The sequence below is a fragment of the Papaver somniferum genome, chromosome 6, assembly GCF_003573695.1.
Source record: "Papaver somniferum cultivar HN1 chromosome 6, ASM357369v1, whole genome shotgun sequence".
Lineage (NCBI taxonomy): Eukaryota > Viridiplantae > Streptophyta > Magnoliopsida > Ranunculales > Papaveraceae > Papaver > Papaver somniferum.
Genome location: NC_039363.1, coordinates 4,785,115 through 4,797,112, shown reverse-complemented (window position 1 = coordinate 4,797,112; position 11,998 = coordinate 4,785,115). Strand labels below are relative to the sequence as shown.

The 11,998-nt window shown below is 37.4% G+C and overlaps 1 protein-coding gene across 1 annotated transcript; it reads left to right on the top strand.

Annotated features, from left to right (window-relative positions):
* Positions 1-5,976: 5,976 nt before the first annotated feature.
* On the top strand, positions 5,977-8,145 carry LOC113286744 (alcohol dehydrogenase-like 1). Its single transcript, XM_026535352.1, has 9 exons — positions 5,977-6,090; positions 6,182-6,318; positions 6,416-6,465; positions 6,713-7,035; positions 7,140-7,222; positions 7,308-7,383; positions 7,476-7,636; positions 7,727-7,888; positions 7,976-8,145. The coding sequence occupies exons 1-9, from the start codon at positions 6,036-6,038 to the stop codon at positions 8,090-8,092; spliced, it is 1,164 nt and encodes a 387-aa protein (XP_026391137.1). The 5' UTR covers positions 5,977-6,035; the 3' UTR covers positions 8,093-8,145.
* Positions 8,146-11,998: the final 3,853 nt, after the last annotated feature.

Below are 11,998 nucleotides of genomic sequence, written 5' to 3'. Positions count from 1 at the left end.
ACCAAGTACCCCTTATGATAAAACCGGAGTCTCCACACATATTGATTTCATAAAATCATGTGTTCTGTAGCCAAGCACGTTAATGGCCATGTGCTTATATCCTTGTTCATGAGTCTTCTTTAGAGAACGGTCTTCTTCTCTTAGGAAACGGCCTTATTTCCATACTCATATAGGTAAGTCTCGAAGGTGTTTCTGCGATACACCTTTTACTAATCATAGACTCATTAAGGATTTACATCCATCCTATTTTCTTGCAGAAACCAGCACTAATAAGAAATGGGAAGTTTTTATATTAGTGCTCCATAATCCACATCCATAACTTGTTGGTACCACATTGAACCTTGTTTATCCTTTTCAAAACATAGGTTGGGTTTCTGCTATGGGAGATCAAACTTCCTTCACAGACCTTAGTCCCATTTCTTTCCTTTTTATTGAAACCACTGAACTTGGTAGACTTTTCGTAAATGGGTCTGCCAAATTTCTCTTTGATTCAATAAAGTTAACCGTAACTACTCCCCTCTTGAGTAGTTGCCTAACCATGTAGTGTCTAAGACTTTCATGTATAGACTTTCCATTATAAGTCTTATTAGAGACATTATAGATTGTAGCTTGATTATCACAATTAATCAAGACCGCCGGAGTTGGCTTCTTCCAAAAAGGAATTTCCATAAGTAGGTTTCTAAGCCAATCTGCCTCCTTACATGCATCAGTTAAAGCTATCAATTCTGACAACATTGTTGAATCAGAAATACAAGTCTGCTTCTTGGAACTCCAAGACACAGCAGCACCCCCTAATGTAAAAATCCATCCAGAAGTTGACTTGGAATTTGATTCTACATTGTTCCAGTTAGCATCGCTGTACCCCTCTAGTGCAGCGGGATAGCCTTGGTAATGCAAACCAAAATTTATTGTTCCTTTCAAGTAAGCCATAACTCTTGAAACTGCTTTCCAGTGTTCATATCCTGGATTACTTGAGAAACGACATAATATTCCCACGGCTTGGGCTATGTCCGGTCTTGTGCAATGCATAGCGTACATAAGACTCCCAATAACACTAGAATACTCAAGTTGATCATGAGTACGGCCGGTGTTCTTCATTAACTTGATAGTATGGTCTAAAGGAGTAGGTGCTGGATTATCATCAAAGTGACCTGTCAGGTCGACCACAGCCTGGGGGACGATGCCCCCCAGGACCCCCCTTTGGTTAGCGGCGTTGAAAATATTCCAACACTTTCGGTTTAGGGATGAACTCATCATCAAAGACCGAACCGGACGTGCGACTGTCCTTGGACTCTTCACCGAATAACCGGATTTTCCTCATTGGCAGCCAAATCTTCTGCAGATTAGATATCGATTTACCAGCAATGTAGTCAATATCGGCCGTATCGGCCGATATATCGGGGATATTTCGGATATCGGTCTTGGAGCGGTAGGATAAGTATTGTATCGGCGATACGATATCTTGGCGATAATATCGTCCAATGTAATCAATATCGGCCGTATCGGCCGATATAACGGGGATATTTCAAGATATTCTTGATGGAACTTTGGATGATTTGCAAGATATCCTTGGTGAATAAAGTAGACCAGTTGGTAGTATAGGTGCATGTAGCTCTCGAAGTAAGTCTACTTACCCAACCGACTCTGAGTATGATGGATATGATACTGATCAATTGATGTTAGAAACTGATTATGGACTACTTGATGGAGCTAATGGAGTTACTGAAGATGATGATATCTATAGTGGCTCGTATGATTTTGAATAAGATTGTAAAATCCTTGTTTAATTACCATTTTAGGTAGTAAACTTTGAAGTTGTTGAAGTTACTCTTTTGTTTCTAGTTTGAACTTTGTACTTGTTTAATTACCATTTTAGACAGTAAACTTTAAAGTTGTTGAAGTTACTCTCCTATTTCTAGTTTGATCTTGTTTATTTATCATTTTAAGTAGTAAACTTTTAATTTATTGAAATGACTCTTGTGATTTTGATAAAATTGATGCTAGCTATAAAATTATAGTCTCTAAATTTGGAACCGATATTATACCGATATTTGAACGATAATATCCCCGATATAAAGTCGTATCAGTGTATCGGTCCTGACCGAAATAAACTTATATCCGATATTAACTACATTGTTTACCAGCACAACCCGAAATTAGGTAAAAAGGGGGGACAAGAGAGAAGAAAAGGAAACTATTGAAAAGAAAAGTAAAACGAGAGGAAGAGATTTTATACGAGGAAGGAAATACCAGGGAGACGAGGAGACAAGACGATTGAAAAAGAGCACGCGTGTAAATAATAACTGCCAGTTAAACACTAAGGGGCAAAAGGACGTGGCAGAGTAAAACACCGCCACCCCAAAAGAAACAAAGAGGAACATCAGAAAGGGGGGGCTTCAGCGAAAGAGCATCCAAATCCGAAGCTGTAATCGTAAGAAAACCCTGAAAATACGAGAAGACATGATCGAACCTACAACTCCAGTAATAAACCCCTACACGATCCTGCAAGTCTTGACAAAACAGTCAAGGGGTTAAAACATCCACCGCGATGAGAGAATTTGAAACAAGCTAGAAAGTAATCAAGGTCAACGAAGAATTTGAAACAAGCAAGCAGAAGGCCATATCATGAAGATACCTATAAATTGGAATCGTATCCCAATGCCATCATCAAACACGCAGATTCTGAAAAGAATGTTCAAACAAATTGACAGGGGGCTTCGGGTAGTACATAAAGCCAAAGTCAGGACCAGAGAAGGAGTCGTCGAGAAGACAAGAGGGCGCATCAAGCTAATAGCTCCGAAAACGCGTTCTAACACAGACTATGACCGATTGCCAAATCCGTAAGTCTTGAAAAAACAGTGAGGGGCTAATGTAAGCACATGGATTTGGCTAAAGCCGAAAGTACCAGAATGGGGGCTTCAGATGATGATTAACTGAAGCCACCATTGACAATAGCACGACAAGCCGAGGTCGCCAGCAACGATGACGTAGCACGGACGGGCTTCCCTAAGAAAAGATTAGTGATTGCCTAAATAACCCCAACTGTAATAGTACACGTGTACGGTTAATGACAGAACAGTTACTAGAAAAGATATTAGGGTACACATGTACGGTATTTCCATATCAAACTTTGCCTATAAAAGCAAAGCAATCCTCCAAAAAGAGATAGAGCTTTTTAGAGAATTGTACTGTGTATTGGGATTAGTCTCCTCATAAACTTATAATAATTTTAAGGTGTTTATAAATAGCATATTGCAAATTACAGCAACACAAACACATTTTCTACACGTCTCTGATGAAACATACAAGCTTTCTAACAAAATGTTGTTTTTTTTGTTTTTTTTTTCTCTTTTTCTTTCCTGGTTTTTTTTTTTCTTTTCCCTTTCCTGTTTTTTTTTTTTTTTGACAAAGCGTAACCAACGTTTTAGTTACGAGCAATGTAGTTAATATCGGATATCGGTTTATCTCGGCCAGGACCGATACACTGATACGACTTTATATCGGGGATATTATCGTTCAAATATCGGTATAATATCGGTTCCAAATTTAGAGACTATAATTTTATAGCTACCATTAATTTTATCAAAACACAAGAGTAACTTCAAGAACTTTAAGGTTTACTACCTAAAATGATAAATAAACAAGATCAAACTAGAAATAGGAGAGTAACTTCAACAACTTTAAAGTTTACTTCCTAAAATGGTAATTAAACAAGTACAAAGTTCAAACTAGAAACAAAAGAGTAACTTCAACAACTTTAAAGTTTACTACCTAAAATGGTAATTAAACAAGGATTTTACAATCTTATTCAAAATCATACGAGCCACTATAGATATCATCATCTTCAGTAACTCCATTAGCTCCATCAAGTAGTCCATAATCAGTTTCTAACATCAATTGATTAGTATCATATCCATCATACTCAGAGTCGGTTGGGTAAGTAGACTTACTTCGAAAGCTACATGCACCTATACTACCAACTGGTCTACTTTCTTCACCAAGAATATCTTGCAAATCATCCAAAGTTCCATCAAGAATATCTTGAAATATCCCCGATATATCGGCCGATATTGACTACATTGGACGATATTATCGCCAAAATATCGTATCGTCGATACAATGCTTATCCTACCGCTCCAAGGCCGATATCCGAAATATCCCCGATATGTCGGCCGATACGGCCGATATTGACTACATTAGTTACGAGAAAAACGAAGAATATTTTGGCACAACTCCACTTTATTCTTGAAATTATCTCTTCACAGTGTCACTCATAAGTTCACTCTCATAGAGAAAATAACATCACTTGTCAAGGCTTCAGGCAAGCCAGCAAGAGTGCAAAGGGTTTGTACATAGGAAACAGATGATTGGGCATTTCTTCTTTTTTTTTTTTTAGAATAAAAAAGAACCTTGATTTTGGGCATACCTAAATCTTTCTAGGCATACAAAACAATAGTCCTATCTTGGGTGACCTTATAAGGGGTATCCTATGGGTTGTTCAATTACCTATATACCTTTAATACAAAAATCTAAAATCAGTTTTCTAAAAAATCAAAATCAGTTTCCCTTAACATCTCTTCTTCCTCCTTCTCCTCTAGCCGAACTCTTCCCCCTCCTGCGAAAAAAAAATTCATCATTGTGATTAATTGTCGATTCGTAAAAATTTGATCGTCAATTAAACTCAACCACATAATGACTCATACAAAGAAAAGCAGAGACTAGGCAAACCAAATCCGTCTTCTAATCCATCAATTGAAGAAGAAGAGCCAATTGAAGATGAAGGTGTAGAAACTGAAAATCAACCACCAATTGAACCAGAAATTGAACCAACTTCATCTCCAACTCCGGAAATGAGGATAAAAAAGTAAGTTTTACAAACCCAATCTCCTATTTGTTGTTTTTCATCGATTAAATGACGGTTACAATGTTGGGTTCGGCTCAAAATTGAGTTGCATTTTTAGCCGAACTTTTCTTCACAAAAGTTTCCTGTAAGTGTATATGAACAGTTCGGCATGAAATTTCAAGTCGAACCTAGTCACAGATAGAGATGCATAGGGGTTCGGCGTATTCGATAATCATAATATGTGCCGAACCTAGCACATTTACGAGGTTCGGCTGTTACGATATTCTAAATATGTGCCGAACCAATAACAACATTTTAACCCAAAAAATAACAAATTGATGTTTGGCTCATACGATTTTCGAAATATAAGCCGAACCAGTAATTATTTTTTTTCGGGCTATTCAGGATGTTGTTCGGCTTACTATGAAACTTTCATATAAGTTGAACTACTGTCTAGCAAAAGGGTTGGAATTGAAAATTATAGGTTCGGCGCATGCAGAAAACAGATTCAGTGAGCCGAACCGTTCATCAGTTGGTAGATTCGGCTCATAGATATGAGTCGAACCTCAACTTGTTTCGCCGAAGCATGATCCAAAAAATCATCTAAACAACCTTTATAATTCTAAAAATTATCTTAATCACTAAACAAAATATTTAATCACTAATCAATATTACTAACACTAATATGTAAAGGGCAGATTTGTCATTTAAAAAAAATTGTTATTAAGGGATAATCTGATTTTTCTATTTCACAACCTTTTTTTATCTATGCGGTATGCCTAGTATGATTTCAGTATGCCCAAAATCAGGATTCATCCGGAAAGAAGTACAACAAAAGCAAAGCTTCAAATTCATGAGTTGGGCTTTAACTATTGAGTTGGGAACACTCATTAGAGGCAGCCACCATTGGAACATTATGAATATCATTTGACAGCAAATCTAACTAACACACATTATGTACACGTCTAGATACAGCCAATGTTCATAACCAACGTTTTTTATTATGAAAACGAGAAAAAGAACAACCAACACCTGACATTGTCATTATCATTTCACTTATTATATAAACCGCAATGCATTTAACAAACAAAAACCAACAACTTTAGAAATATTCTTTGTTTTTTGAAATTGTCTCCTCACACTCTCAATTATCACTTCTTCATCTGTAGAGGAGTTTCATCAGTTCACTCTTATGGCGCAATTAACATCAGTTGCCAAGACTTCGGGAAAGCCAATAAGATGCAAAGGTTGGTATATATTCATTCAACTTGGGGAAATTATGATTTTGATTCCGTTTTTTAACTTCGGTTATGCCGATCATGTGACTATATATTGCAGGTGCAGTATGTAGGGCAGCAGGAGAAGCACTGGTGATGGAAGAGATAGAAGTTGCAACACCTAAAGCTTACGAAGTTAGGATCAAAGTTTTGTGCACTTCTCTTTGTCACAGTGATCTTACTTATTGGAAAGGCCTAGTAAGTACACAAAAAACTTAAATGAAAAATTACCTGCACAAAATTCTTTGAAATGTAGATTGATTTTTGTTTGAATATTACTTGGTTTGTTTACTAGGAAGGACCGAGAGGAGTGTTTCCGAGGATTTTCGGCCATGAGGCAGTCGGGTAATTTCACTGGCTTCCTTTCTAGTCGCTTAGAAGTTTATTATGAAAATTGAATTCTACCTGCCTTCATGAAGTATCAATAGTCAATATAATTTGGTGCCATGGCCTTATGGACATCCCTAAAAAAGAGAATACGAGTCGTGCACGTCTTTAAAATCACTAGCTAGCACCTAGCTAATAATAGGTGTTGGTGACATTTCCTATCTTGAGCTTAAGCCTAACTCGAGTTGGTAACTTCTTCATATAGTATGGTTGAGAGCGTGGGAGATAACGTGGTTGAAGTAAAAGAAGGTGACATTGTCATACCGTTTTTCCATCCAAATTGCGAAGAATGTTGGGATTGCAAATCCAAAGAAAGCAACATCTGCTCAAAGTTCCCATTTGGTGGCTTAGGAATGCCAAGGGATGGGACTAGCAGGTTTACGGATTCTAAAGGAGAGGTTGTACATAACTTTATCAAGGTTTCAAGCTTCATTGAGTACACAGTTGTAGATATCTGCAATCTGGTGAAGATCAATCCTGATTTTCCCCTCGACAAAGCTTGCTTGCTTAGCTGTGGAGTTCCAACAGGTATCCGTTGCAAAATCCCATACCCGAGTTGCCTCATTTTATTTTATTTTTGTTTTGTTTTTCTTTCTAATGAGCAACGTGCTAAAATGATGGTTTGAGTGCAGGAATTGGTGCGGCATGGAAGACAGCTAAAGTCAAGAAAGGGTCTACTGTTGCAATATTTGGTCTGGGAGCCATTGGACTCGCGGTAATTCATACCTCTATATCTCATTTTTTATCTTATGGCTGTAAGCAAAATTCAACATGTCTCATTCTCAATATCGTTCTTATAGGTTGCAGAAGGAGCCAGGATAAGTGGTGCTGCTAAAATTATTGGTGTCGATTTAAACCCCGAGAAATTTAAAATCGGTACAATTTTAATTACTCTTGTTTCAGTTGAAGGAAACCGAACTAAACAAAGACGTATGGAAGTGATTCTAACAAGTTGTCAAACGTTGCAGGAAGGAAATTTGGAGTAACTGATTTCATTAACCCAAAAGATTGTGGGAATAGACCAGTGAATGAGGTTATAAAGGAAATGACAGACGGAGGTGCTGATTATTGCTTTGAGTGTGTTGGATTGGCTTCATTGATGAATCTTGCTTTCACTAGTTGCCGCAACGTAAGCACCAGACTGGATCAGCTAAGCTTTTAGGCTCCTAACTTGATTGTTGTTCTGTATTCTGATTTCTTGTTTGTGTTCGAGCTGCAGGGCTCCGGAAAGACAATAGTCCTAGGAGTAGAAATGAATGGGACACCACTAACCCTTGGTTGCTATGAACTTCTCAAAGGAAAAACCATCACTGGGTCGATTTTCGGAGGTATCAAACCCAAAACTGATATCCCACTCCTCGCACAAAGTTACATAGACAAGGTAAAAACGATCATCACTTGTTGAATCATTTTCACTTACGGAAAGCTTGAATTTTGTAACAATTCTTCTGTTTTGTGGTCATTGTAGGAACTTCATTTGGACGATTTTATCACGCATGAGGTCAACTTTGAAGACATAAACAGGGCCTTTGATTTACTCATCCAAGGCAAGAGCCTCAGATGCATTATTTGGATGGCCAGATAGTCCCGGCCCTTCTATGATGCAATATTGTATCCATCCATCCATCCATCCATCAATAATGGACGAAATAATAATACTTTATATTTTTTTCCTTTGTGTTGTTTTGCTAGCCAGTTTGTTTTCGTCGGCAACAATGGGTGACCAAGTGTACTTAGAAGTTAGAAGGTAGATTACATGATGAATAATTAACCACAACACAACACAACAAGCCTTCTGGTATAACACAACACAACGTGGATGATGCTACACCTATCGGGCTGGGTATCGGAAAAAATTCCGTGTCTCACAGCCCCGGAGACCCGCCACAGAGAATTATAGGGAGTGCTGTTTACCCCTGTGGGACCCAAAAAAATGTGAAACATGGTGATCTCACGGGATTTCCCTCCCCGACGCGCCTTAATCTCAGGCATATCACGCAGCACAACCTTAAATCCCATGCTTGGTTTAACTACGCGGAAGCTGTGAAATTAAAATGCTACTTCCCATGAACAGATTAATTGTCTGGTATCAAGACACTCAAACCACCGTGAATAAAACAAACAAAAGTCAGTACTGAGATACTGACAGAGATACTGACAGTTAGACCTGTCAATGGAAGAATATCCGTCGGATATTTAGAAATCCGATATCCGACATGTTGAGCACTACCGGATATTCGATATCAGATAATATTCTATAGGATATCAAAATCAAATATCGATTCCGATAGGTTAAGCTGTCGGATATCCGATAGTATCCGGTTATAACAAAAAAGCTTAAAAACCCTTGTAAAACATTTTCATAATTGACACTTATGGGATATTTATCCGATAATATCTGATACTAGACTCGAAATTAGGATAAATTACAAATAAGTTCCTATACTATCGGATATCGGATATTAACATTTCGGATGGGGTCTAATCCGTTTCCGATATGTTAAGGAAGAAATATCCGATAAAACATCCGATATGATATCCGATATCCGATAAAACAGATAAAATCCTATAGAATCTCGAATACTCGGAAACGGATACCGGATATCGGACAAATATTGACAGGCCTACTGACAGTATCCTTAATAGCTGATAACAACCTTTGATCATTACATATGAACCTCCACAAGATGCACTGAATTTTTAAAAATTACTGTTACAACTAAATTTGGACTACTCGTCATTCCAAAGACAAAGTTTCAAATTCTAGTTTCCAGAGGAACATGGCCACCTATATACTTTTTTTCTTTTTTTTCCTTAAATTCCCATTCCCAAATTCATTTGACAAAATCCATGAAAAATCCTGAATTGCATTGCTTTAATTTTCGAAAATGAAATCCACCTCAATTTTCTGCTCTCGCTAATGTTAATCACTTTTTGAAATTTCACATTAGAAAATTCTTAAAGAACTACCAAAATAACCGTGAAAAAAATCGCATAGACACAAAACCAAACCAATAACTGGACCACCTGTTTTTCTCTCGAGGGGGCGGCCCACCTGTGTGTGGCTATGGGGTTTTAGGGTTTTTTTTATAAAGTACCCCTATTTTTCACATTACACTAAAAAAAAATGCCCCGTTTTTTAGGAATTTGTTAAAGTACCCTTGCCTTGACCGTTTTATTCAAAAAACGGCAGACGGCAGTTAGCAGCTGTTAATGCTTAGGTGGCAGCGTCGAAATGTCTAAAAGGCCCTTCCTACCGAGCTGAGTTGAATCTACTTGAATCGCCGCTTCGAGTCGAGTCAATACATGCAACATTACTACCACTTCCATTATCTTTGTAACTTACAAAACCACTACCACTAATTCAGTATATTTCTTACATTCAATCAAAACTACATATCATACTTAGCCTTATAACTGAATCAAAACTACTGCCAAAACTTGCTTCTCTGCAAAACCATTCAACACATACCTGCCACTGCCAAGACCATGTCCTAACATACATTTAGTTGTAAATGACCACCAGCTCAATCACCTGAGTTCATCAAACTACCACTGTAAAGAGTGACAACCAAACCCAAGTTTCAGACCATCAATACCATGTTCTTACTCTTTCTCATCCTCAAGTTTTGTCCATCATTAACACTGACTCCTAGAACAACATCCTTCCATCACTACAATGAATTGCAGGTTCAATATCATCTCATCTCAGCATCCATACAGATCTGTGCTCATCTCCATACAATCACCTACATATTCCTAAAGCAACAACCCACAACATCCACTACTTCAACTCCATCACTTCCTATTCTCTCCTGCATTTTAAGCACACAACCACTGGAGCCAAACCAATTCCTTCTTCTCTGAAATCCCATCTCAATTGTTACTCTCGGATTCTTCTCTATTCAACGGCAAACTCTAAATTCATCTCAATTGCAGCTTCAGATCCATGCTTCAGTTTTTTCAGTTCCAACAGCTACCATCAACCTGAGTCTGCAACCCCATCTACACAGTTCATCATAACCAGTTTGCACAACATAACCATTATCAGCACTTCCCTATTCAGCTGACAACGAACACAAATAAACATCATCCAAAATCTCCTACTCCATCTTAATCTTCAATTGCCTGCACCAATTACCAGATCACATAACCTAGGCATACATCTATTAGTTCCTTCAGTCACAGCAAAATCTGTAGCTCCATGAATTTCATCTCTCCACAACCATCGCAGATTCAAACACCACCAGATTTAAAATAGGGTTTGAACCTGTACAGCACCACCACCTTCTCTGTAATCTTCATCTGCATTACCATAGAATTCAAACAAAACCCATCAAGACCATGTTCAATTTCTCTCTTTCTCTGAAACTTCAATTCAAATCCACTTATTCTTCTTCTGTAACTCAATTAGCAACGCTCTCTTCTCTGTCGAACTTTGAGAATTCAGGAACTCATTTTGAAGCTCTCCACTTCATTGTATCGCAGACTACCTAAATATCTCAAGAACCCTAATTCAGGGAAATCCTCAAATTGAATCGTACAAACCCTAATTGAACAATTGATTCAATTCAGGTTTCAAAACAAACATTCACACAAAAATTAATACAAACCCATATCTTAAATTGGATCAACTTAATCAAATCAGAAAAGAAAAGAAAAAAGATTAAATACACAGAATCAGGAAGCTCTTCAATCAACTCAAAGAACACAAGAACCCTAATTTAAGAAAATTCCCAAAAACAAGAGAACCCTAATCAGAAATTTATTCATATTTTTTCCTAACATCTCTCTGTTTACAATTTCTTCTCTAACATCTCTAACTGGGGGTGATGAAGAAAAAAAAACAAGGCGGCCTCTCTTTTTCTCACCGCTTCTGAAAGAAAGAGAAAGAGAATGAAGGAATGACTAGAGTTGTGTTGTATTAGGGTAGTTATATGTGATAGGGTAAAGAGGTAATTTAACCCGATTTTTGACTAGGTATACGACCCGTGATTAAATTACGCGGCTCCAAGATGTGAAAGTAAACGGTAATTTAGAAAGTTCGGAAAAGACTGGAGCATTTATTTTATGGGTTTAAAAAAACGGGATACTTTATCAAAATTCTCTTCACATTATTGGGAATCATTTCAAAACACGTTGCCCAACTTCCCTTTGATTTTTTTGGAGGTTGACCCACTTTATTATAAATAATTTTCCCTCTTAATTGAGACGCACAGAAGTGTACTTAGTTTACGTGTCTACATAACGATGAATCTTATTAGAAGGCCGGCCCCATTCGGCCCTATATTGTCTCAGTCTCCAACTTTTTGGCAACAAAATGATGCGGATATGTCAAAGAGGTAATGAACATTTTTTTTAAGAAAAAAATTGTAAAGAAAGGCAAGAAAAAACCTTTAGAAAGAAATAACAATTTTGCTACACCTTTATAATGATAATAACACAAAGCTTAAGTTATATAGTGTAGGTACACAAAATAGGTTCACCACGT

What these genes read in the sequence shown, in the direction of transcription:
- LOC113286744 (XM_026535352.1), top strand. Translation starts at nt 6,036, where the DNA reads ATGGCGCAATTAACATCAGTTGCCAAGACTTCGGGAAAGCCAATAAGA. An exon ending in AAAGCCAATAAGATGCAAAG is followed by an intron (nt 6,091 to 6,181) that starts GTTGGTATATAT and finishes TATATATTGCAG; the next exon opens with GTGCAGTATGTAGGGCAGCA. An exon ending in CCCCGAGAAATTTAAAATCG is followed by an intron (nt 7,384 to 7,475) that starts GTACAATTTTAA and finishes CAAACGTTGCAG; the next exon opens with GAAGGAAATTTGGAGTAACT.